We start from the raw sequence: 27861 nt of genomic DNA on the forward strand, positions 1-27861 counted from the left end.
TCGATTCCCACTCGAGTCACTTTTAGTGGATTAAGGCAATTAATCATTTGAGCTATGTCTTGTGTAAAGTTGTCAGTTCGAATCTCAAACGTCCCACCCGGGTTTTCGTCCCACCGTATGTTATGCCAAAGAAACCTGCTCTTGTGGTGACACCACAACTGTCAAGTGGCAGCCGACGATATAGTTTCTCGGGAAAACTTATAAGCTAAACTTTGAAGCCAATGTAGGTCCAGTTAAATAACATAATCTGATCAGAGTAGATTAATAAAGCTCTCTAATTTAAAAAATGTGATAACCTATAAACAAGAAAGTCACCATCAAAAAGAAAGAAAAAAAGTGTATTTTATAGAATCACTTTTGATCCAATGCCTTAAATAAGAGAAAAACACAAGAGAATTGACACATACCGACCAAGACATTCCTAACTTAAAAGACATTCCTTCAAGTTGAAAACCTCCCAAAATCTTGCACTTTACATCACTTTGGTCATGTTCTCTACAATTCAATATTTCCGGCTTCACCATTGCCTCCTTGCCCTCAAGCGTCTTCCGATGAACACCGCGGAATCTCTCTTAACATTTTACTTCTCCTACTGCAGCCTCTCTCTATGCACCGTGGACCTTGATGACCACCAAACATCAATGCACATATGGTCACCTAACCACCGTCGATGCAACAAGCCGAACCTCGTTCTAGTCCACGGGAACGGTGGTAACTCCAAGTGGCAATTCTTATTGCAGATAGCTCAGTTGACAAATGACTTCAATGTTTACATACCTGATCTTGTGTTTTTTGGGAAATCATACTCGACAAGGAGTGAGCGTACGGTTATGTTCCAAGCGAGGTGCGTGTGCGATGGAATTAAGAAACTGGGAGTGGAGAGATTCTCGGTGTATGGAATTAGCTACGGAGGGTTTGTGGCGTACCAAATGGCGGCCATGGAGGAGAAGATGGTGGAGAAGGCGGTGATTATGAGCAGTGGGATTGTGTTTATGGAGGATCAGAAATCGGAGCTGTTGAAAAATATAGGGTGTAACGTGGTGGACGTGTTGGTACCGGAGAAACTAGAGGATTTACGAACATTGTGTCGAATGTCTATGCACAAATTCGATGTGGGGAAGTTGTTCCCAGATTTCTTTCTTCGTGGATTCATCGCGGTAAGTACATTATATATAGTACATTGTATATAGCACATTGTATGTATTATCGATGAATTATTGAATTCAAATTCAATAATTCATCAAACTTTATCTTGAATATGGTTGTCCGCAACTAACTATTTAAATATGAACTTTATAGCTAGTTGCTGACAACTATATCTCGCCATCTCGGTATATTTATATGATTATAGTATGTACTATTGATGAATTAATGAATCGAAATTGCAGGCAGATGGTTACAAGAAGGAAAAACGGGAACTTGTGGAGTATTTGCTTATGGAAAAACCAAATGTTCATGTTCCTGTACTTACCCAGGTGGCATGTTCAGCTTGTATCTATTATTTTTGAATTAAAACTTTGATTTTAGTAATTAACTTGAATAATTATATATATTATTAAATATTTGATGGTGAAGGAAACACTTATAATATGGGGAGACAAGGACAAGATTTTCCCAATTCAACTAGCACATCAGTTACATAGGTAATCTTTCATATTTTATAAAAGTTTATCAGTTTTTTTTTTATTTAACTTTAGTGAATTGATAACTGTAATACAGGCACTTGGGTTTGAGGTCTAAGCTTGAGATACTCAAGGACGTAGGACATGCTGCAAATATTGAAGCTCCAAATTCACTCAACAAACTAGCCACGTTGTTTCTATCAGCTGGTTTCTGTTGATATTAAATTATGTAAGCATTTTCTTAATTTTTACACACACTTATCTATCAGTTTATAATTTATGTAAAAAGTTCTTTATATATTCCAAGCTTTTAAGAAGAGTTCAGAAATGAAATCTCATCCTCATTAGCATTGTAAGATTAAACTCTATAACATTATGTTATATGTTACAGTGTACATCTTTATGATATGTGCAAAACTATTTCTAATATGTAAGGTCAAATGTGTACAACAATAATGTTTGGTAAAAGTTGAAATTTGCAGCAAAGTACTCTGTATGTTTGTATGATAAACAGATAACATAAAATGGAAACTACGAAATAAGTAGAAGTGCCGAAGGGCTTGTAGCCTAGCAATACCGAGTGTATGAAACTTGTGAAAGGGTGTTTCTCCAAATAAGTGGTTGAAAGTTAGTTTAATGGTGAACAATGAGTAAATTTAGGAGTAGATTTACAAGGTTTGTAAAGTAGAGTGAGTTAAACATATCTATGAAACTATGAATTATGAATGTGGTACTAGAGATAGATAATGCTAATCTTGGAGGGAGAAGATGATATTTAGATTTTAGAGGGTGACAGTTAACTAAATACTTTTCTGTTTCGGTGTTGCATTAATAAGGTTGACGTGAGGTTTAGCTTTAAGGCTCACATGGTGGCACATGAAATCGCCGGTCCTGTTTTGTCGTCCTCATGAATCAAAAGGATAGACCCTCTTCGTCTATATATTTCCTTTTAAGCATGTTTTTTTTCATATTTAAAATAAACCTTTTTATACACAAATTACTGTCTTATCTATAATAATAATATATATAAACGAAAACATAAAAATCCTATGTGTCGCGATGTGGTCGCTCCCTCTTTTTTTGGAGTCACCAGATTTGCTTGGTTTTTAAATGGAGGCTTCTCATGCATTTGACCCGAATTTATGGGTATGTGTCTTACCAAACCCAGAGGTTCCTTAAACGGGTTATAACATCTCACTAAATAAAAAATTATTCTCACCAAATTATAGATGTAAAAATCCTATAAAATAGGATATACTAAAAATTAATATCTTATTTATTTTAAAAAATATATATATATATTATTTAAATTAAAAAACCAATTTTATAGTAAAAAAAATAAACGGGTCTTGGATCTCATCAAAACCATATAGCTTTTAAACCGAGTTATAACATCTCATTTATTTGTGAAACAATTTATAATCAAACCATAAGTATATTATTAATATTCATATAATAAAAAAATATAAATTAAAAAAATAAATATTAGAACAAACAATATAAAACAACGTCTGATCAAACCATAAGTATATTATTAGCTATCATAAATATTATTTATAATTAAAAAAACCAACTTTATAGTAAAAAAATAAACGGGTCTTGGGTCTCATCAAAACCATATAGCTTTTAAACCGGGTTATAACATCTCATTTATTTGTAACAATTTATCATTAAACCATAAGTATATTATTAACTTTCATACAACAAAAAAAATATAAATTTTATAAATAAATAAATATTATAACAAACAATATAAAACATCCCCGTAATACGGGGGACAAAAACTAGTATGAGATATAGGGTAAATTAAATTAATCCGTACAAATGAAATCAACCTCCTAAACATACAAATACCTATCAAGTATTAACATGATTGCTTTAGTTATTTGTATGCTTAGCACCTTAAATCTTTTTGTGTTTGATTATAAGTTTATAACACTAATTAACATATATGGAAAGTTTTCTGTGACAAAAGGTTTGCATCAAGTTAAATTAGTGTTATCAAGTCATTTTGTATAACATGATTTACTTAGGAGCAAAAGAAAATAAGAATGACAATGATATGAGTTAGAAGGTGTAAAATACGAGCTCAATCATAATTATTGTTTTTTCATGCATATTAAAGGGATGTGCCCCTTGGTGGGGATTCGAGGACAGCATCCTAGACAGGGTCCAACTTCTAAGGGGCACACTGGCAAGGACCCAAGTAAGGGTCTCACCAGAAGTTGTTTGAGATGTAGATTGATGAATACTTGCATGCTGATTATCATTGGTGATCATCGATAGTAATAAATATGTTATCAACGATAACTGGCTGTAAGTGGTAACTAAGTTAGTAATGATACATTGTTGTTGTTGTGTACTCAAAATAACACAACTAATTATACTCAAAGTAAGAAGTAATTAGCTATGATTGTATTGATTAAACGAAGAATTACAATTGAGATATCAAAGAAGAGAAGGGGATGGGATATTAGACATTACAGATTACAAAAAGAGATGGAAAGAACAAGCAGAACACACATAATCATCATATTCGTTATTCTAATATTTGCCTCTTGCTCGCTTATATCATCAGAGCGTTCTTTTGACACATTCACCTTGTTGGGCCATTGAATTGGATTGGGCTGTTTGGATGTGATTTGGGCTAGATCCGGTTTCATAACAGTTGTTTCTCTTTAGATTCTGGGATGTTGTTTTTATAACAAATTACATTTACATTGTTGTTTCTCTTTAAATTATCCGATTGAACTTTACAAGTACCGTCGATACAAAGCAAAAGAGATCCAGACCCAGAAAATTACAAAACCGACATAAGGCTATTATTTCATTTAACTTGTATGTCATAACATGCTTTCCCTAGCCTAGCCTAGCCTAGCCTAGCCTAGCCTAGCCAAGCCTAGCCTAACCCAACCTAACATGTTCTTATATGGATTTTAATAATAATGGCAAGAGTACGGATCAAACTGACCTCCTTTGAAGAGTCCCCTTAGGTAGAATTAAAGGTGCACAAACCGGTTTTTTTAAAAAACCGGTTCGGTTATTAACCGGACCGGTTTTTTTTGGCCCGGAAAAAAACCGGTTCGGTTAATAACCGGACCGGTTAATAAGCGGTGACCGGTTAGGACCGGTTTAGAAACCGGTTAGAACCGGTTAATAAACCGGTTTTTTTATTAACCGGTTTTTTTTTTTTTTTTTTAAATTTCGCGGTTTCAAATACGAATATTTGTTTTTTATATTTTGTACTTAATGAAGACCATTATTTTTTCACAGTATAAACAAACCGGTAACTACAAGGCAAAACGGTAACTACAAGGCAAAACGGACTGACCGAAGCCATTCTTTGCTTTCGTTGTTAGGGTTCTTTGCTTGGAAGATGAGTATGAGTGTGTGTTGGTGAATGTGTTTTCAACAAACCAAAGATTAAAAACACATAACTTTCATTTATAGTTTTTACATTAAAAATACAAACATTAAATCGTTATCGCATATTCGTAACTCAAAAATACAAACATTAAATCATTAACACTGAAGAAATCTCTGCCAAGAACTGTTGTTCATGATTTAACTCAAAAATACAAACATTAAATCGTGAACTAGCAGATGCTCCTGTTGTTCCCAATCGCAGTTTGTTCATGATTTGCCTCCATGTTTGCTGTTTCTTTAACTAAATTAGAAAAATCCAAATCAACAAGTAAATAAGAGCACATATTAGGAAAAAGAATGCTTAGACACGATTACATGAACAACTTGCTGTTTCTTACTCATGATTTGCCTCCATGTTTGCTGTTTCTTTAACTAATTTTCTTCGCTACCCGATCCCGAGCTATTTCTTAGGTAATCGTCGTACGCGGCTTCTTCATCGGTCATTGGTTGAGTGTGTCCTTCATTGACCTCGTCTTCATACAAGCCCGCTTCATACTCCATTTCCCCCTCGAGTGAGCGTTGATGTTGTGCCCTATCTAAAGAGTCCAAGTAATCCTTGTAGCAAATCGACATCTCTATAGCTGGTGCAGTGAGTCGAGTCTTCCTAATCGATATAACCCTGCCAGAAACAGAAAAAGCAGACTCCGAAGCTACCGTGGAAGCTTGGACCGTTAGTAAATCTTTGGCCATGGCGGCGAGGATCGGAAACTCATCCTCCTTACCTCTCCACCAAGCCAGCAAATCAAGACTTCTAAATTCATCCGGAGTCATGTGTTTCACAAAGTTGGTACCACCATACCTTCCAAGTTCACTGCTTGGGGTGTTTACCTTTTGACGTTTACCGGCGTCTTCCCAAATCATGTAGTACATCCCCATTTCAAGGTCGGTTTGGGATTGGGATTGGGCAACAGCTCTTAACGAGTAAATCTACTCCTAAATTCTACCGTAGAATGCTTTAATGTCTTGTTCTTGAGTTTATTTAAAGGAGAGAAAGGAAAGGAAAACTATGGATATTTAAAAAATGGTTGTTCTTGAGTTTTTTTTAAGATGGAAAGGAAATGAGTATGAGGAGTTAGGAGGGATTAAATTAATATATTTTCCCAATAAGTTATCCTTCTAAAAATGGGATGATTACTAAGTATAACTATTTTTTAACATGGTTATCATTTCCTTTCTTCTAATTTCCTTTCAACTCAAGAACACACTTAATTAAAAAAATTTCCCTTCCCTTCCCTTCCCTTTCTTATCCTTCCCTCTCCTTTCCTTTTCTTTCCTTGGTTAAAAAACTCAAGAACAAGATATAACATATAGCTGCAATAAGATCAAGAACAAAGACAACAATTAATATATATACATGAAGCTTTTGATAACTTATCAATACGCATGCTGTTGTAGTCTATTCTGCTAAACTTGATCATCATTTAACTAGAGATTCCAACAATTAGGTTCCCCAAAATTTTTTTTACCGGAAAGCACAACAGAAATGTGAGCTAGAACCTGAGAGAAGTGGTCAAAGGTTGACTTAGGACTGGGTCAACAGGTACAAGGAAGTCATTGGCAGTGGACTTTCAGGTTAACTTGTCTAACATCCACTTCAATGATCAGTTGATAATTAATCTTAACTAGTGATTTACCCGCGCGTTGCGCGGTAAAATCGATCGGTAAAACTCGGGTGTCGCAGCAGGGAGTCAACGCAAATTTAGTCGGTAGTAGCTACGTTCGTAATGCTACTGGAACAAAAACAAAATGAAAACAAAAAAAATAAAAAAATAAAATTGAATTGGGCCAATGGGGTGGCGTCGGTTGGTCCGAATTCAGTCAGTATTTGTTACTTTCGTTACGGTACTGGAACTAAAATAAAAAGAAAACAAAATTAAAAATAAAAATTGAGGTGGGTCAATTGGATGGTGTCGGTCGGTTCCAAGCGCTGAGACAGTATCTCTACGACACTCGTATAACATATTATAAATTTTTTTGTTAACATATTTAAGACAATGTTTATTTGGTCGGTAAACCTGGACATTAGAAAAACCCGATCGTTACAGTTGCAAGTTGACTCGTATTCGGGCGTTATGGTGGTGAGTCGGTAAAACCAGGGCGATGGTAAAAATTCTAGCATTCCGGTGGTAGGTGAACATGAATTTTTTCAATTTAAAGAAATCAGATGACACTTAATAACAAAATAATAATTCAAATAAGCTAATAAAAAATAAAAATGAAAATCAGAAAACATATTAAAAGAAAAAAAAATCAATTTAAAAAAAGTGGAAGACAAATTTTGTTTTTGCCAAGAAACGAACTTGGGCTAATCAAGGAGTCATAAGCAAACAACAACAACAAAGCCAACAGACCAGTCATCATCTTATTGATTTTGATGCACAAATATCTAATATATATAAAATTTGGATCCTATCTCAGCTTTGTGACACAAAGTTTCTCTTTTGATGCACATTATTTAGTTGACTTGAGGGGTTAAGGGGCATATTTTTTCAAACCCAGTCAGGAAACATGAATTTTTAAACCCACAACTGTAATCACATCTTCTTTAAGTAAGGAATCACACCCTGGCGCAATGCCGCAATTAAACATATTATTGTTCAGTTGGGCCGGGCAGGCCCATATACATAATACCCATTAGGGTCTCTATAAATACATGATCACACCATTCACTTCCTATCACCCCATTCGCCATAAAGATAAACATAACTTTAGTATCTTATACCTTCTCATTCTTGCTCATAGAACAACCTTTGTTGTTCAAGCAACCGATGGCTGGTTATCCAGCTTCCTCTTATGGAGTCTCATCTAATCAGCACAGCTTCCTCCTATGAAGTTTGGTCATTTTTCTAGCTTCCCATTAAGCCCGATTATTTCCTACAACTATCTTCTTGTTAAGTCTTGTCATCTCCAGCCCATTTCTTCATCGATGATACATTATAACTTATATATACATGTGTTCATATTTATTGTTGATGTATAGTACTATCTTGAATATATCATTAAATTGAGCGTCAGAGTTCAGGGTGGTCCAAAGCTCCGCCTATGGTTCACCTTATAATGCATTCTCTTTTTGTTACAAGTGGGATATAAGCTCTTGAAAACTTAGGGGTGCTAGACAAACTAACCTGACTCGGATTCGCTATGTGGCAACAATTTTTATTAATAAAATCAAATTTACCTTAGTTTTATAACATCATTGGGTGGTTACCAGCGAGGGAAAGAGATTAAAATGAATCAGAAATAATTTTTAGGTTCATGCAGTGGATTAAAATGGGCATATCGAAGAGGTTTGTTGTCATTGGAGATAAGTTTTTCTTTAAGAGAAGAGGTAATTATGTTAATTACGGTGGTCTAGATAAGTGAGATGCAGTATATGTGGAGATCAAAGGTGGGTGTGGGTGTCTCTAGGTGTGTATGTCGCTAAATTCATTTCAATGACATGGGAGTAAACGCACCTGAGATAGGACATGTTTATATGGTGAAGGTGGCGTGAGCTTGTCATCTGTGGAAAGGCTTTGCCAGTTGTAATCTACTCTCTACTATGTTTGTGATTTAATGTGTTGTGTCGGTGATTTTTTCTGTCATAGCGTCGTTGTTTAAGCAATCGCTTCCGTTGTGTTCATATGTGTAATAACAAATATAATACAACTAATATATGTAACTTGATTATACTGAAAACATTATTGGAGAGGGGATCTGTATTGAAATATATTCATTATAACAAGAGTGAGAAGTATATGTAACACCATGCAAAAAAAACAAGGAGTTTTACAATGATATTGGATCATAAGCACATTGTTTAAAATGGTATACGCCACAAAACAACAAAAAGAGCTAATGTAATGCTCACAGATGAGACAAACACGTGAAAGTGGATTGGTGGTAATTTGGGCGTTTTTTTTAAGGGAACTTAGATGGGAATAGAAGTTCAGTTATTTGTCAATCATTGTGTTAGTTACTTTATCAAATATAATTTTAGTATTATAGAAGAGATTGATTTATTCATGATTTGAGTTAGTCGTTATCACTATATTAAGTTTAGACTATTTTACCCTTCGATAACTTAAAATCATTTCCGGTAGAAACTAATATACTCAAAACCCCTAAATGTATAGGTTACGCATAAATTATTCTTGTGGTTGAGTTTGAAAATAACATTTTCAAAAAGCCAATAAATTAAAAAAAATGTTTGTCATTGATAAAAGTGTCTTTTATATTGGCTTTATAATATTAAAAATCACTATATTTTCCCTCTTTTTGAATTATGTTTTATACCTTTACATAACATTTTCTCCAGTAACATATTTATAGGGAACGGACTAAGAATGCTTTAAAGATTATTTAAAAAAAAACAATGTTTTAAAAAGTTATTTTTAAAAAACAACTAATTGGTTTTTCCGACCACAAAAACTAATCCAAAAAATTTTTAAAAACACTTTTTGAAAATGTCACTATAAGCAAATCCCAAACACCCTCTTAATTGTAAAGAGGGAGAAACGACTATAAGATATATATGCTTTATGTTATTAGTGATAATGTGAATTAACTTCTTTTACCAATAATTATTGTATAACAAATCAGGTGCCCTTGTGAAACTTGTGTTTGTACTAATGACCCGACCACTTGGTACAAGCTCAACAGTTGGTTTAAAAGTATCCAATGATTTAACAGGGCATCTTCAACACAGACCTCATCCAAACAGAATCATCAGAACTACAGCTCAGATGGCTTTACTTTTTGCTGATTTTAAGCTACTTTTATCAACATATGTATGGCCAAATTCAGAGCCCAAAACACCAATTAGAAAAACAGATTCTTAAAAAGTTAAAAGCCAAACATAAAGCTTTTCACTTGGTCATTCAAGCTAGCATATTATACTTTGTTCCATCTAACATGCTTAAACACTATGAATCATGATGATAAATGCTAGTATGTAGAAAGATACAAATGTTATTACAGAAACAAAATTACATGAAATAGCTACCAGAGACGTTTTTAACAAAAAGTACAGCACGGGTATGACGTGTGATAGCACGAATTTCCAATTATGAAAAGGAAGACGAAAATATCATGGATGAATTATTTGCATTTAGCCAGAGGACCTCACTCGCTTTTTGCCATCAGATCTAGTCACACCAACTGACTCGGCTTCAGATGAAGCATCCATCGATTTGCTAAACGAGTTTGAAAGATCACCGTAAAGATCAACCACCCTTTTAACATTGTTGTTGAGCTCTCTAATCAGACCGACGTTTCGTGTTAGGTTAACGGGTAATTTCGATTCTTGATTCTGGTTGATTTCATTAATCAGCAGCCGGTTTTGGTCTAATAGGTTTTGAACTTGTACAAAGCTTTTCTGAAATGTCTGTAGCACTTTCCCATCTACTCCTAATTGTGACCCATTCCCAGTTCCTGAAAATATATCTCCTTCCATTTTTCGCTCCCTTGTGTCAATCAAAACTACCAAAGATTAGACCTGTAATTTTGTAACATCAAACAACAAGAATCAAAACCGAGTTGGGAAACACACTAAAATCAACAATGAATCTATTTATGATTCGATTGCCTTTTGTTGATAATGTTTTTAAATAATAATAATAATAAACATATTATTAGATCCATAGTTATTAAAAGCTCTCGCTTCTTGCGGCTAGGCCCATTTTTCAGGTGAGGCTCGATAAATGCGCTTCAACATTGTCTGAGCCAAGAACAAGAGAAGATAAAAACCAAGCAAAAGAAAAGCAAGGAGTCCTATTGAAACTTAGAAATAGGAAAGGCCAAAGGCATTATATTGAATTATTGAAACATTTTGTTATTCAAGTTTTGGAATTACATTTGAATCTCGACTATTTTAGAACTTTAGGTACTAATTAGATGATATTAAATGTTATATAATTGTTTTCGTTTATTTTATTTGAAGAATAGTACTATATTTCAATATACCTAATATCTATACACACACACACATATATATTATTTAAGTGCGCTTTTTCCTCCTTAGGCCCTTGTTTTCTTCGTCTTGAGTCTAGGCCTAGGCCTAGGCCTATACGCCTTGAGTGTGCCTAGCGCATTTGATAACTATGATTAAATCTTCTTAAAATGTTACTTTTACATTGAAATAAAAGTCAAACCGGCAACATGTTGCCCCTATCACTTTTTGAATAGTAAAACAAAGTCTTAAGAAAACTAGATCTCAAGGTCATAACGCTACTATGCACGACCACAACACAAGGAAACCAAAAGTACAAAAGCAGATGGTATAAACATAAAGATAAACATAAACATGTGTCGGTTGTTTTCGCAAACAAATTGGTAATCAGAACTGAAGATCATAATTATGGTATTTAGAGTTCAATGTTTCATAAAAAAAGAAGGATAAACATTCCGCGGGAACACAAAAGAAAGATACAAGAATAAAGAAATCGAATGACACATAAAGATCCTATCTTTATCTATCAATAACTATAAAGAGTAAAAAAGGTTCTTGATTTAATAGTAAATTCGTGACGAACCCAATTGAACCAAAGAAAACCTAATTAAACCCATCAATGTCTACCAAATTGCAAGAAAAATAACATTTAATCGAACACCGAAAACGAAAGATTATAATTATAGATAGAAGGTAAATCGATGAATGAATTACCTGGAAAGAAAGAAGAGATATGAGTATGAGAATCAGGAAGACCCTGAAATCATTATCAGGAAAGAAAGAAAGAGAGATACGATTGTATGACAGTACGATTGTGTTTAATTGATTCTCTCTCTCTCTCTCTCTCTCTCCTCGTTTACTTCACCTGCTGCTGCTGCTGCTGTTGCGGTTGTTTCTGATTGTGGTTTGTTTGTTCTTTTCTGGACGAATGAATATTAATCATCATGACTTTAGTTTTCACAATGTATGTGAACTGGACCGGATCTGATCCTTTATTTAATTTATTATTTTCTTGAGTTTTACACAAACCAACCCATAATAATAATAATAATAATAACTAGGTTATTGACCCGTGTATGATACGGGTGAAATATAGAAATTTTGAAGTACACATATATATAATTTGAAAGGAAAAATTATTTTTGAATATGCTTTTTAAGATGACAATATAATTTATAATTGCAATTCATATTCATATAGAAACAAAGCTATTAAAAACATAAATTTACGAAAAAGTAAGTTTTATAGTACGATGCTTACAAACATAACTGAAAACTTAAAAACATAAAGTTCATAAAATATTAAAAGTTTTCTTATAAAACATTTTTGTTGTTTTGTTTGTAGTTATACCTTGTTGTCTAAAATAAGCATTTTAACACCGTATTTACTTTTCATTCTTGATCAAGCTACATACAGTTGACCATGTGTAAAAACCGGGTCTCTCAAGTATATCCCAATCTTGTGAGACTGGCTTTTACTATTGTTAATGGTAATTGCAAAACAAACTATAACGTGAAACTGTCTTCTGTTTAACTTGTTCTTCTTGATCTCTTCAATCTTCACTAAGGGTTATTGGAGCAAGCAAAGTATACTCTGGTACTATAACTTGCTCGAGATTGAACTTTGCTTGGAGAAATACTTAGAATAAATCCACTTACTTCTCATAGGCAAACTTGAGATTCTCATTTATTTTATCTTTGCTCGACCAACCAAGCTTGCTTGTAAACTTGGTTTATGCTCAGACAATCAAGTGTTTGCTTGTATGAAAACTGTACTCGATAGAATACCAACCTTGCTTGACGAAGTTTAGTTTGCTCGAAGCTTGACACTTAGAAAACTTCAAGAAGATAACCTTACTCGCATAATATAATTTGCTCGGGATAGTGAAAACTTTGCTCGAAGTGCCTGAATTTGCTCAAGTTCCATACTTAACTATTATTGAGGAGGTTGAGAAGATTTCAGCCTTTTCTTATCAATTTTATTGACCCAACAAAAAGGTAAAAAAAGTATATAAATTAGTGATATGATTTCTATCCGAATAACAAATTGGATTAAACCAAAATTACATCAAAACACGCGGATATAAAATAATATACTTCAACTCTTTATTATTAATTCAAATAGGCACATAACACTGAATACATAAACCAACCATTTAATTTTAACTCTAAGTTTTATCTTCGAGGCCCATAATTCAATTCACCTTTTGTACTTCTCGGTTGTCCAAATGTATCTATGTGAAATAGATATTATATCCTTTAACTTGTGTGGACATAAATTACGCTAAGTGCATAAAAAGTTTTATTAAGTGTTGGACAAAAACCATTATAGGTCAATCCAACCAGTGCCAAAATGTACCTCTATTTGGATAGTTACTCAACCTATTTTGGATCGTAACTGTATTAAAATAACCTATCAGCCCCTGCATTAATATTGTGAACAAAATATGCAAAGATTAAAAAAAACATTAATCATGTTATAATTATTTAGTTAAAAAAACAACCATATCAATTACTACCTCTCAAAGATCAAACATCCCTGTCGACTTTATTATGAAACAGATAAAAACCTTTCATCTCTAACAAATTATGTTTTAAATCTAAACGTTCCATTAGCTAAACCAACCATATTATTGAAGTGAAAGATCCAAACCGACCAAATTTATAGAGTTACCAAAAGTAACGATAAAGGTTCGAACTTCCATACGGGCCAATTCAACATCGAACTTTTGAGGGTCAACATGCCCGCCCCTGTGGACAACGGGCCCATCATTCTTTGACCATTGTACTTTCGGCACACATATATATTTTCTTTACCATTTCTTCTCTTTCTAGATTAGAAGATTAGCTTATTTATTTTATATACTTTGAATATCTTAAATATTTAAATTCGTAATATCATGAACCCGTCTAACACAAAGTAGATTATGGTGTAGAGAATGTCATATTTTACATTCTTCTTGGATAATATCTTCTTCAACTTGACGCATGCCAATATGTCATGACTGATATATCCTTGTCCTCTCATATCCAAAACCGGAAACAAAATAAATAAGATACGAAAGAAAAACCCATTGAATTAAATAATTATTGTTAAAATGATAAAATCAGAGTATTAGTATTATGAACCAACAAAAAATAGATTATGATATAGAGAATGTCATATTTTACCTTCCTCTTGGCAAATATCATCTTCAACTTGACTCGTGTCGTGACTGATATATCATTGTCCTCTCCTATCTAAAACCAGTAAAAAAACAAAATAAAATATGAAAGAAAAACCCGTTGAATGACATATTGAACTTTAAAATCACTGTATCCTGAACCAGTCTAAACAAAAAGTCGAATATGGTGTAGATAATACCATATTTTACCTTCCTTTAGGCAAATATCGTCTTCAACTTGGCACATGCTATGACTGATATATCCTTGACCCCCCCTCTAAAATCAGAAGGAAAAAAAAACAAAATAAAATATGAAAGGAAAACCTGACTGATCATTTTGCCATATATGTTACGCATGAATACACATATGTGCTTAACATCGTTTGCCTGTGATTCAAATCCAACGTTCAGTAGAGTTCGTTACATTCCCTTTCTTTTTTCAAAATTTTATATATTAATGAAACGATACTGAAAACATACCTTGATACGATGTGGAAGATGTGAGTCTTAGACCCAAATATATACAATTAATCGATAGTGAGACATGGGATAGATGAGTATTTTAGAACACATAAACAAAAATAGAATGTATTTAATTTTTAATTGCAATATCAAACAATAGTAATTGTATTAACATCATTTGTAAAAAAAGGGAAAGGTTGCGAGATTAAAGGCATAACACAAGACAAGTTTTAAAAATAACTGTCTATTTTGAATTTTACACATAAAATAAGAAATGTCAAACCAAAATTTAGTCTGGTTACTGTCTATATAATAAAAGTTCTAATTTAATAAGTAATATTTGGTTGTTTCCAAATATATAAATCCAAGTGAGTGTCTAAATTTTTAAAAACTATTCAAACTTAGTTCTATTTGTTATACGTAGATACAAATAATTGAAATTTAAAATAACAACTTTAATGTTGGTATTATAGTATTTGTTAATCTTAATGTTCATATAACATATAATAACTATTTAACACAAATAGATGCTTAATTAATAAATTGTCATGTTTGGTATCTTCAATATGTATTATTTAAAATATAATCAAAATGATTAAATTATAAGACCTGTAAACATTAAAACCAACTTTATTTACTCTCCTAAGTCCTAACTACCGATCTTATCGTCGATCACGCTTATTTAGCCAAACTCCGGTGTCGATTATATTTGCAGTATCTAATGAAATCATCATTGGATCGATGTAAAATAATGGCCGATTGAAAGAGGGATTTGGGTGATTATGTTAAAAGGAATTGAATATCAAGGAAACCGGGTATTGAAGTTGAAACAATTGAATATTGGAAAGCTGGTTTTGAAACTTAAAGTTAAATTCTTACATTAATTATTAGTAATTTAATTTCTTTTTGATTTATTTAATTGTTAAGAAAATGAGAGAAATGTAAGATATATTTGGAAACAAAGGTAATCGATCAATAGAGAAGAGGCATGTGGAGACAATCTTATTTGTTTTAATAATAATAATAATAATAATAATAATATTGGTGTGGATCTAATGATTCACTCACCTTTTGGGGGGCTGGTGCTACAAAATCATACCTAATCAACCGTTGCACGTTGAGGGCAGGGGTGTATGTATCAACATCTTTCGTGTGGATTCTATATAACTTTTAATTTTTTATAATTTGAATTTTAGTTAATTTTTTTATCTTTATTTAAGTTTTAATCAGTTGATCTTAGGATGGATACCTTTTTTGCACCACCTTTTTACCTTTATAAGTTCTTTTGATAATTTACTCTCTCATAACTCATCAACAACTCCTTTTTTTTCATCTTTAAAACGTTGAAAAGGTTACATTGTCAAAACATCTTTTTAACTTATAAAAGTTAATAAATTATTAAGTTATTTTGATAAGGAATCCCAAACACCTCATTAATTTTTTTAATTTGAAGAGAAAGTTGAACGAAAGGAATAAATAACGAAAGAAAAAGGTACAATGAATTTGATGCTTTCAAATCTTTACTATGTTTTCAAATAGTTTTTTTAAGAAACTCTAGTCGGTTTTCAAATTGTATTGTACAGCTTAATTTACTATTTCTACTCATAACTAGTCGGAAAACCGAACCACGTTGTAGGTATTTTGGCTACAATGGTGGACCTAGCTTGAGGGGATGAGGTGCAACCACACCCATATGATTTTCTTTTGTTTTAGTATAAATATGATATAATCTTGAGTGGCCCGATTTCAATATCTAAAAGATTTTGAAATAGACCCAAGAAAATTATATACTGACCCTTAAGAAAATTTTATTAAATATTTTAACATAATACAAAAATAATTACATAAACTTGTAATAAACAAATGATTTATTGGTATCTAATAATTCCAACTAAATGTAATTGGCCGATAGTGATTTCAACTGAGTTTATCACTACTAATGACCCCAAATTTTAAAAAAATTGGCTCTCAAATGATTAGCCCGTGAACAAGATGAACATTAATGAAGAAGCACACAACTATAACTATAAGTATACAAGAACATTTAAGAGGTTGAAATCGTTTGTTAGCTAGGCTTTTTAAATATTTTTTATGTTGTCTATCAAATTGATATATGTTAACAATTTCATATTATTATCTTTTTAGAATCTGAAGGTTAATTTCATAATTAAACGTGAGTTTCTTATTCAATCTAATATAAAAAAGACAGAATGGCAAAAGACGTTCTTATGTTTGCACGGTTTTTCAATTGACGTCTTTTTCAAACTTAATGACAGAAAACATCCTTTATGTTTAAAAAACGTTGCACGGTTCGTCCTTTTCACTAACGATGGTTAGTTTTTCCTGTTAAATCCAGTCATGTGCATCGCATGTGAGGGCAATTTAGTCCTTTTACCCCCTCAGGGTTTATTAGTGTAATTAACTTAAAATTTTGGGCTTTAAATAAACAAAAGGTTTTTTCTTTTTAATCATCTTCTTCCCCAAATATTCATAACCCACCATCAACACCACAACCAAACACCAGCCACAACCTATCATCATCATCATCATCATCATCATCATCATCATCCTATTTAGGCATAAGGTTAAGAATAAAATTATAAAAATAAAATAAACAAATTATATTTATAAAATGACTAAATTAATACTAAAATAATATATGTATAACATGTATACATAAATATGTATGTACAGATATTAGAATAAATACAGTTTATTATATGCAGTTTGTAGGTTCGTCTACGGCCGGCCGGCAACAGTCACCATCTCCATCTCCACAACATCTCCGGCAACACGACTTTGTCGGTTCGTCTATGGCCGGCATCGTCACCATCACAGCACTAGAAACCACCACCACCACCAATCAACTATACACTAACAGCCATAAAACCACCACCATCAATATATTATACCCTTCTATGTCACCTCATCGGAACCCTAGAAATGGTCGGAATCGCACAAAATTTAGCCCCAAAACACCTTGAAACAATGACAGAGGCTTTATATTTACCGACAGCATAGATGCATAGATGAAAACTGGAGCCCCGATCTTCAATTTCACGCCAAACGGGGTGTCGAGGAAGTTAATTTCACATAAACGACGGGGCAGCGGCAGTGGTGTAGAGATGTCGCGGCGTAGACGACGGGGAATTTGTTGGCGAAGACGGAGATGTGGATGCCGGTGTCATAGGTGGTGGCGGATATGACGATATGGATGTGGTGGTTGAGTGGTCGGAGATGGTGGCGGCAGTGCTGTAAAGAAAGAGAGGATGTTGCAGGTTGGTTTAGAGAGAGAGAAAGGGGGGAGGGGGGTTTATCTTTAAAAGACAAAATGGCTGGATAATGAAATTACATATATACCCTCACGTGCAGGTCATGTGACCAGAGTTAACGGAAAAATCTAACTGGGTTAGTGGAAAAGGACGTAACGTGCAACATTGGAAACACATAATATGATTTCAGTCATTAAGTTTTCCAAATGACGACTATTGAAAAACCATAACAACATAAAGGACTTGTTTTGCCATTTTGTCTATAAAAAAAACAAATAAATGGACATAGAACATCTATTAAAAAAAGTCGTTACATCATTTCAAAAAAAAGGGATATTGGTTTTTAATACTCTAAACATTTATTCTTTGGTAGATAACACTCTCAACTAACGATTTGTTACTCACCACTCCCAACTTGTAACTTATTTTCTTCTGTCACTCTCGAACTTAACGGGCTCTAACTCCGTTAGTTTTTTTTGTTGACATGGCATGTTTTTACTGATATGGCATGCGATGTGCATTTTTTTTAAAGTTGTGGGTACATGTCTCCATTTCATCATCTTCTTCATAATACCCTAACATCTAATACCAACACCACCCAACCAACCACCTCCATTACCACCACCACCATCACCCACCTCTATCACCACGAACAATCAGTTTCCATGCTGCAACTAGGACTTCCATGGTTACTCGTCAGTTTCCACGGCTGTGACCTCGATTTCCACGACGACGACCTCAATTTCCACGGGCCGTCAATGAGATAAGCTTTGAAAACCACTTGCTCTGCACCGCCTATGACCACGATTCCCATGGTGACTCGTCGATTTCCTCAAACCACAACCACTTTCACGCCAAACTCGCTTCAATTTTGGGGGTTTAATCAATAAGGTGAATGTGAGTTAACGAGGTTGATGATATCATCAATTAGTTGTTAGAATTCCGGTAAGCCACGACGATACGCCAGATTCAGCTCTCCGTAGTTAGGGTCCATTTTCTTTGTTCCAACTCTCCCAAAATCTTCCTTCAACAGCCTAATTTGTTAGAGTTTGAAACCTCTATCATGATACACGATAGTAATAACCTCTAATTTTACCTTTTTTGTGTAATGGTAACCTCTAATTCGAAGAAGGATATGAAGGGGATGAATATTGGGTGGTGATGGTGGTGATGGAGGTTATGGTTTTGTGAGTGAAAAATTAAGAAGATGAAGATGATGGTTTATTGGTGGGGTCTATTTTGTTTATTTAGTTATTTATTTTCATTAAAAAATGTTATGTCATGTTTGAAATGCCACATCAGTAAAAACACGCCACATCACCAAAAATAATTAACGGAGTTAGGGTCCGTTAAGTTCAGAAGTGACAGAAGAAAAGTAGTTGCAAGTTGGGAGTGGTGGAAGACAAATCGTTAGTTGAAAGTGTTATCTATCAATGAGTGAAAGTTGGGAGTATTAAAAACCAATATAAAAAAGCGTGTGTGAACTTTGAAGTGAATTGTCCAAAAAAAGAAAAAGTAGCAGCCTTGTGGTTTCCGGATCGGGCCTAACATATGAATATTTGTTGGAATCCTTTATGGGCCTATGCAGCATTTGAATATCCAACATTTAGTGGGCCTGAATCTGGATAGAAGATAAAAGGTGCAAATCTAGGGTTTTGAATTCATCGAGTTACAGACTTCATTCATCGCCTGCATACACACGAAGAAGAAAAATGGGTCACTCTAACATCTGGAACTCGCACCCCAAAACCTATGGCCCTGGTTCCCGTACTTGGTTAGCTTATTTCATCCTTAGCCGATACTGTTTATTCATATGCTTGTAATGTATGGTGTTCGATGACAGCAGCTGTTAACACAATCTCTGTACATTTTATGTTAGGCTTTAATTTATATGGTGTTGTTAATGTTGCAAATCTTGATTTTTGATTAAACAAATTCATGACTAGGTTAAAGTATCAAACTTTATTACATGAAATGCATATTTATGAATGTGAGCTAATAGAATTAAGCACATTGGATGGTGAAACATTGTTTTGATTTGCGGTTAACAGTTAGTTGTTAAATGAATGTTTGTCGTTGAAGGAACTAAAATGTTACTATCTTTAGGTGTTCTAATGATAATTGTGAGGTATTTTGTGCTATTGGGTTTTAATTATCTATAATGTTAACGATTTGTTGGTATGCCTGGTTTTGTTGTACTAGCCGAGTATGCGGTAACTCACATGGGTTGATCAGGAAGTATGGGCTTATGTGCTGCAGACAATGCTTTCACAGCAATGCAAAGGAGATTGGCTTCATCAAGGTTTGTTTTGATGTTTTTTTAAATCGTGCGCTGCTGATTATCGTTGGTTTGATTTTAAAATATTTTTTTCTTTGTTTATTAACAGTACCGTTGATTTGCACCAATGAAGTAGGATCAGATGGAGTTAGCAGTATTGGATCACAATATTGTTTTAAAGTTTTGTTAACTGTCTGTTTTTTATTTTTGGATCTAAGATTGTGGTTATGATTTATGTATGTCGGATTGAAAAGGCTACTATTTGGTTGCTTGTTTTTGCAGTCTGCTGATTTCAACTTGCAATCTATGCTTTTTTGTCATTATATACCTGGTGTGTTGCTTTCGTTTGATCAATTTAAACGTTTTTTTTATATGTTGCAAGCTGCTCCGAACTTGAAATATATTTTAGTTGAGTAGTGAGTGTAGAGAATTAATGTTTAAAGATGGTTTAAAAATGAAGTTGAGCCATTGCATTTAACAGTGCTGGTAAAACAGTTGCCCTGGTAATAGTATGACGCACCATATATGTAGTAATGTAAATATTAACTCTCATTTGGATATTGTAAGTTGCTATTTACAATAGTTGGTTCTGTTAGTTGAACCAAAAGACTTATGAAGCTTTACTAAGTCTCTTCTAATTCAGATATCGAGTCCAACATGACTTGAAATCAGCTGGATAACTCAAGATTAGCTTGATAAATGGGATGCGTTTATCTTTTAAAAGGCTTACACGTATTTTTGATAGCCAAAATTCTTAAAATCCTAAATCTTACAATAAAACTTGACCCTAAGTCAAAGCCGGTTTATATAGAAGTTTAAACTAGTAATGTCTAAAAGTAACATCATTTATTTAGAATTTTCAATTTTACATGTAAGTTTGTCATATCATATAACATAAGACACAAAAACATTATACGAGTGACGAAGACCTTGTAAGCTCTTGTTCAAATTATTAAATATTTCAAACTTGTTTTTCTCTTTTAAATTAAACCTGATCTTGATAAAAAAGAAAACGATGCCTGGTCTAACAAAGTTTTTTTATATGATTCTAATTTAAAGACTAATAATGTAATTAAGTGCCAAGTACACATATTAATTTTTACATTGACCAATTTTAGAAAACACAAGATTTAAGTATGAATCATGTTAAATTAGTAAAAGTAAAATAATTTGGCTAAAACTTTAATCTAGAAATTAAAATGAACAATGCTTATGATATTATTTTAACATCACCCTCCAATCGTGTCATATCTTCCAAACATCCCCAATTTCGGGGATAGTAATTTTAGGGTTTATATTATAGATAGATCCGCAAGTACAATTCACTCTTTCTTTTCTTTCGTCAGGTCCTTCAATAATAATAATAATATTTTGATTTCAAGATTATTCGGTGATATCTGTAGCCGAAATCGATTTAGCAGCCCTAGCTAGGGTTTTAATTTAGCATTAGAAATAATAAGGGAATTGAGAGGCTGATGTCAATATTCGGTGATTTATTATTTTGATTTTGATTGATAAACCGAAAACAAACACAGTTTGAATTATAATAATGTCGTGGGCAGGCCCGGAAGATATCTATCTCTCTACCTCTCTTGCAAGCTATCTTGACAGTAAGTTTCTCTTTATTATATCTTCATGGTTTTTAATTTTACTGTTTTACTATCTATAGCTTAATTGTATGAACTTTATACCTCTAATGTCATTGCATAATAGTTTTGCTGTTAACTATCTCAACAACATACTTGTTTCTTATAAAAGTTTAACAAGTAACCTGCTTTATTGTTTATTGTGAAAACACCAATTACAAGTTAATTTTTACTAAATTGAATCTCTTAATTATTGATTTTATTGATTTGTGTTTAACTGATCTAGTATTAGGCCTTTGTTCAATTGGCTATCTCCGCCGAGTGCTTTTTACGATTCGGATAGATACTAGATTAGGAAAGATAGTCGGCCCGATTCGAGAGGGGATGGTCTTTGATTACAAAGAAAACACTAATAATCCAACATGAACCACTCGAGCCTTAAATATTTATGGTAAAAATATTGAAAACAAAGACAAATTACTGCTCTCCGCTAATTTATCCACTAAACTCGCCATTGACTTCGACTTAATAAGAGCTCAACTCATGACTTTGATTTCCACGAATCTAGCCCTTGACTTTAATATCGTATGATTTAGCACGAGTTGACCTGATCCACTGGATAGCTAACAAATGCTGTTTCAAATCAAATGATTAAGAAAGAACATAAATTGCTATGCTGGTGGAAGCATGTTTAAGTACTTAACTTATACCAAACCACTATGTTTAGATAAGGAGATACTAGCTCTGTACGTAAAGTTATTAATCTAATCAGTTATAATAATTAGGGATGAGAACGTTACCGACCGGTCCCGGTCCCGAAAATTGCAATTTTTTGGTACCGGTACCGGGACGGTACCAAGGTATTGAAGATAAAAAAATTCGGGAAATACCGGTACCGATTCCGAAACTCAAAACTTTGGTACCGATTCAGTACCGGTACCGGTACCGGTACCGAATTTGCTCATCCCTAGTTATACTGTTGTAATTTCTTTTTGTTATTTATAAACTATTCTTTGAAAAAAACATTTTTTATAAAAAAAACCAACCAGCCCACCTAGCAAGAAACTAGGAGGCTACAAACAAACAATTAGTCCAAAGTCCAAACATACAGAAAAAGAAGAAACCAAACAAAATACGAAGCAACCAGAAGGAAAACAAAAAAAAAATGAATTACAACGGGAAATTTACGAAGTTAAAGTTGCACACTTGCACCAGTTCTCCCTATCCAAACTGTATCTTTTGCTCCTATGCTTCTCCCAATGAACCGAAGTAGCTTTTTTTACACCAGTCGCTTTTGATAACCGAAAAGGCTTTAATTGAATAACACGTTGTTTCTCGTTTTCCATATTATTCATAATGTTGTCACCAAGATTGCTTGTATCAAATCACCCTTCTCCTTGTTTGTTTGTATCTTTGCTGGAATTTCGAGAATGTCTTGAACAGAAACGATATTTCCAAGCGTCGGGATCTTTAGCCATGAAAGTAAAATCAACCAAACTATTCTTGCAGCATCACAGTGGACCGTCAGATGCAGCCCATCCTCCTGCCCCGCAGCACACATAACACGCTTTAGATTTTCAAAATAGACACCTCTCACAACTGACGTGGTTTTCATCTATATCCTGTCCAAAAGAAGCCTCCAAATAAAGCAATTATTTTTATTGGCACCCCTTGTTAAATGCTTAAAGGAAAAGACTTTATGCAAAAGACCCGCTAGTTGTGTCTCTAATGTTATCAGATGTTTAAAAGTTATAAAATATCTCTATTGTGCAAAAAAGTCCCTGTAAACTTTTGAAGTATAGATTCTCATTGAATTTGATGATAAAATTATTATTTTTTCGTGCAGAAAAGCTTCTTGTACTTCTAAGAGATGGAAGGAAGCTATTGGGGATACTTCGGTCTTTTGATCAGTTTGGTACTGGTGTTCTCATTAATTAAGAAACATAATTATATCATAGTTTTGGTAGTAACAGTACTGAGAAATTGGTTTTGTGGTCAAATACAGCCAATGCTGTCCTTGAAGGTGCATGTGAACGAGTAATTGTTGGTGATCTTTATTGCGACATCCCATTAGGTTTATATGTGATTCGTGGAGAGAATGTTGTTTTGATTGGCGAGCTGGTAAGACTTGTTTTGTTTGATCTTTTGTTTAAAAGACATCGCGTTGACAAAAATAACTTTTTTTTTATGATATGTTTACATAATGCAAGGAACTGGAGAAAGAAGAACTTCCCCCTCATATGACTCGGGTTTCTGAAGCCGAGATAAAAAGGGTAACTTCTAAAACCATATCTTCTTATTTTTGTATAAGTGTAGGCAATATGATAACTAAAAAACATGTCTTCTCCATCTAATGTTGCCGAAAACGAGTCGGATGATGAAAAATTAAAAGTGCCCTTAAAATGTTTGAAAAGACAAAAATATATGTTTTATGGGGTGTCAACTTGTTATTGGTTAAAGTTGTTGTCTTTTCAATAACACGTTTTTCGCCATCTGATCTGTTATTGCTCCGAGCTGGCTAGCGTTGTTAACAAAACCAGATTAGTGCTTGGGTGGTTGTTTTATGGGTAGCCTTGCCTTTAATGATTTAAGGTGGCTCCACATGTTTTATCACTTTTTTTGATATTTGTTTTATGATCTCCTTCTAGTAATATTTTTGACATACATATAAAGGGGTAGTTGAGTGAAGTTTACTTTTAACAACCCCAGTTATATAAAACACATGAAATTGTTAACATAAAAACATTTTTTTATGGATTATTACCCTACAATACAAAACAAAACAAGACATAGCTATTGCTCCTATGACAGCAAATATGTTTGTAGTAGGGGTGTTCATGGTTCGGTTCGAAACCGCGAAACCGTCCAAACCGGTCATCGGTTTGGTTTCACGGTTGGTTTTCTTTCCTATCTTTCGTTCGGTTGGTTTCAATATTTTCCAACCGTAACGAACGGTTTGGTTTGTGGTTTATACCCAAAACCAACCGTATAAAACCGAACCGGACCGTATGATTTAATTATAAATAGTCTGAATATATTATATTATTATATATGTATGTGTACACAAATATACTAATAGACATAATTAAATGAAAATTGTTAATGCTTATGACAAACATTATTAAAAATAAAGACCAACGGTAAATAAAAAAATGTGGGTTAAGCCCAATTTAAAACTCAAAAGACTTTAATTGGCCTTTCAAATTTTCGAATAAGAACCCATAATTCAATTGTTGTAACGGTATTTGTTATTTTTTGTAAATTATGAAGAGCTATATAATTACATATCACAAATTATTTTGGGCATTTTGTATAAAACCTCAATAAGCCCAAACCGTGAAACCAAACCGGAACCAAACCGCTATTCACGGTTCGGTTTGGTTCGGTTTAAGAGTTCAACGGTTTGGTTTTGGTTTACGAAAATAAAAAACCGTTACAAACGGTTTGGTTACGGTTTGACGTAAAAACCGTGAAAACCGGACCGTGAACACCCCATAGGTTGTAGCATGTTCTACTAGCACGTGTATAATATGGGAAGTAAATAAATAATAATAATAATAAAATGATATATATATATATATATATATATTGTGGTGTGTAGTGTTAGGTGGGAAAGAAAGAGTTAGGTATTGGGTAGGGTGGTGTTGACTTGTAATGCATTTTCTTTTTATTTGTAAACAATATGATAATATATTAATATTTCTTATAGAGCAAAGTGCCATTTTAGTCCATAAGGTTTGATCATTTATGCGAGTATGGTCCAAAATGTTTATTTTTTGCATTTGAAACCCTAAGGTTTCATGATTATTGCCAATTTCGTCCATTTCACTAACTCTGTTACTTTTTTAACGTTACACAAGGGGTAAAACAGTCTTTTAATGTCTATAGTTTAAATCATTTAACCCCTTTAATATTGAATCATAAAAAAGGCAACCCTACTCAATCTTCAACCATTTCTTGTTTGCACCATCACTCAAACATCTGGCCACCATCGCTGAAACTCCAGCCACCCCCGTTGTCGTCATCCGATTAAAAAAACTCAAACGAACCCGTCGAAACGAACCAGGGTCACCGAGATCGACATCGGAATCTAAGATTTCGAGAGAACTCGAAATTGCCTCGGAGAATGTGAAGTCAGAGAATGTTCTAATCGACATATCCACCGGCGAGATCTAGAACCGTTTCACCTAATCCGAAGCTGAGCATTCAAATCAATTAAACCCCTTTATCAGATCTTGGGTTTGTCTTCGACATAGACGACGAACCGTAGACGATGATGAAGAAGGCGGTCGCAACCGGCGCTGGCAACTACATAGATGAAGGCACGGTCTTGATGTGACAGTGATGGATTAGAAATGATGGTGTTGTGGGGAAGAGATGGGCGACGGTGGTGTTAAGCGTTGGTAGCGGTGGCGGGTTAGACATCGGTGGACGTTAGTGGTGATGTTAGACGGCCCTGCGATGGAATTTCGTTGTAGATCTATTACTGGAATTTGGAATTAATAAGATCCAACTTGTTTTGGTTTTAGTTAACAATATAATAATAATATATTAATTTTGTAAATGGCAGGTAATCATTATCATTAATAATAATAATAATAATGGGGTTGAGAAATGAATAATGTAATATATAAAATGAAAAGACTAAAATACCCTTATGTTAATGTTAAAAACTGACGGATTTTACAATTTGGACGGAATTGGCAATAATCATGAAACCTCAAGGTTCCAGATGCAAAAAACAAACATTTTGGACGAAACTCGCATAAACGGCTAAACCTTAGGGACGAAAATGGCACTTTACTCTTTCTTATATAACATGGTAATATGTTATGACAGGCTCAAAAAGTGGAGAGGGATGGTATGGACCTCAAGGGTACGATGAGAAAAAGGATGGAATTCCTAGATATGGATTAAATCTTGTTTTTTTTACTCCCGCAAATATTATAGCGGGTGCTGGTGATGATGGATAGATCACATTTTAAGTTTTTGTTTGTGTTATGATTGTTGAATAATAACTTTGTGTTTTTCAAGTATCCAGATGATCTTTTCTTTTAAGTGCAACCAAAATTAGTTTCATTATCTGTATTTTTTAGATAAATGTACAATGCCTCTCATTTAAACATGTGAAACATGACTCTTTAGTAAAATAATTAATTATAAATTGGTTGTATTGTAATATCATCATCATCGTACTCAGTATATCCCACCAATAGCAAAGCTATGGTAGGGTGTGAGGAGGGTAAGATGTAGACAGCCTTACCTCTACCCCGTAGGAATAGAGAGGCTGCTTCCGGTGAGACCCCCAGCTCGATGGTAGTTTTGCATCAAGCCTTGGACATAAGGCAAATAACACTCAACCATTAGGACACCGGCCGATTGGTGCATGTACCCTTGTTTTTCGGCTATCAACGCTACCACATGATGCCTGATTAACCTTCCGCCACTTTTAACGTTATTTTCACGAGATTAGTAAAATAACGTCAAAATTAGTGCAATTTCACTTTAGCCCCTAAAAGGGTGTCCTAGCGTTTGTAAAGTAGCAGTAGTAGTAGCAGCATAATATAAACAAACAAAAAAGCCCCATTTGCATTGAGCCTCATAATATAAACAAACAAAAAGCCCCTAAAAGGGTGTCCTAGCGTTTGTAAAGTAGCAGTAGCAGCAGCAATAGTAATAGTATGGTGAGGGTTCGAAATTTGAGAGGCTGGTTAAAAAACGAACAAAAAGGTGTGAAAGATGATTGAAAACTAGCCGGGTCATCTGATTTGTCTTGAGAGTCATGAAATAAAACCACGTGAGGGATTGGATATGTAACAAACTAATTAACTAGGATCACATATGAGATCAAATTTGGACTGTTTAGTTGTGTTAGCTTATACCAGTCACGAGATCAAATTCGATTAACTAGTCTAAAGTGTCAAGGTTTTAGTAAATTGTGATAGCATAGGTTGATTAAGACATTTAACAATAACGCTCTAATGCATTATGAAACGTCTATAACATGAAGTAAAATGGATAAAATGATAAATGTAAGAATTTGGCTTTTGAATAAATAAACATTTGAGGGGAAAAAAATTTCTCAACTTGTTAAAAGTACATGATCACATGTATAATAGTTGT

General features: G+C 33.7%; 3 protein-coding genes and 1 pseudogene across 3 annotated transcripts; 3 read left to right on the plus strand and 1 right to left on the minus strand.

The window, feature by feature from the left end:
• Nucleotides 1-488: 488 nt before the first annotated feature.
• LOC143530078 (uncharacterized) lies at nt 489-1883 on the plus strand. The gene is made up of 4 exons (XM_077025701.1): nt 489-1157; nt 1389-1475; nt 1576-1643; nt 1720-1883. The coding sequence occupies exons 1-4, from the start codon at nt 489-491 to the stop codon at nt 1838-1840; spliced, it is 945 nt and encodes a 314-aa protein (XP_076881816.1). The 3' UTR covers nt 1841-1883.
• Nucleotides 1884-9962: 8079 nt separating this feature from the next.
• On the minus strand, nt 9963-10541 carry LOC143530079 (protein ELF4-LIKE 4 pseudogene; annotated as a pseudogene).
• Nucleotides 10542-19556: 9015 nt separating this feature from the next.
• Nucleotides 19557-20362, plus strand: LOC143530080 (small ribosomal subunit protein uS14z/uS14y/uS14x). The gene is made up of 3 exons (XM_077025703.1): nt 19557-19648; nt 20077-20176; nt 20262-20362. The coding sequence occupies exons 1-3, from the start codon at nt 19587-19589 to the stop codon at nt 20268-20270; spliced, it is 171 nt and encodes a 56-aa protein (XP_076881818.1). The 5' UTR covers nt 19557-19586; the 3' UTR covers nt 20271-20362.
• Nucleotides 20363-21701: 1339 nt separating this feature from the next.
• On the plus strand, nt 21702-26701 carry LOC143530081 (sm-like protein LSM1B). Its single transcript, XM_077025704.1, has 5 exons — nt 21702-21762; nt 23585-23653; nt 23744-23859; nt 23949-24011; nt 26578-26701. The coding sequence occupies exons 1-5, from the start codon at nt 21702-21704 to the stop codon at nt 26653-26655; spliced, it is 387 nt and encodes a 128-aa protein (XP_076881819.1). The 3' UTR covers nt 26656-26701.
• The last annotated feature ends 1160 nt before the right edge of the window (nt 26702-27861 follow it).

Source organism: Bidens hawaiensis, unplaced genomic scaffold (assembly GCF_021521415.1).
Source record: "Bidens hawaiensis isolate Kalapana, Puna unplaced genomic scaffold, B.hawaiensis_p1.1 tig00008841_1, whole genome shotgun sequence".
NCBI lineage: Eukaryota > Viridiplantae > Streptophyta > Magnoliopsida > Asterales > Asteraceae > Bidens > Bidens hawaiensis.

Coding starts and splice junctions, on each gene's coding strand:
- LOC143530081 (XM_077025704.1), top strand. CDS start 21,702: ATGTCGTGGGCAGGCCCGGAAGATATCTATCTCTCTACCTCTCTTGCA. Junction 23,654..23,743: donor TCGGTCTTTTGATCAGTTTG/GTACTGGTGTTC, acceptor GGTCAAATACAG/CCAATGCTGTCCTTGAAGGT. Junction 23,860..23,948: donor TTGTTTTGATTGGCGAGCTG/GTAAGACTTGTT, acceptor ACATAATGCAAG/GAACTGGAGAAAGAAGAACT.
- LOC143530080 (XM_077025703.1), top strand. CDS start 19,587: ATGGGTCACTCTAACATCTGGAACTCGCACCCCAAAACCTATGGCCCT. Junction 19,649..20,076: donor GGCCCTGGTTCCCGTACTTG/GTTAGCTTATTT, acceptor TTGTTGTACTAG/CCGAGTATGCGGTAACTCAC.
- LOC143530078 (XM_077025701.1), top strand. CDS start 489: ATGTTCTCTACAATTCAATATTTCCGGCTTCACCATTGCCTCCTTGCC. Junction 1,476..1,575: donor ATGTTCCTGTACTTACCCAG/GTGGCATGTTCA, acceptor TTGATGGTGAAG/GAAACACTTATAATATGGGG. Junction 1,644..1,719: donor CTAGCACATCAGTTACATAG/GTAATCTTTCAT, acceptor ACTGTAATACAG/GCACTTGGGTTTGAGGTCTA.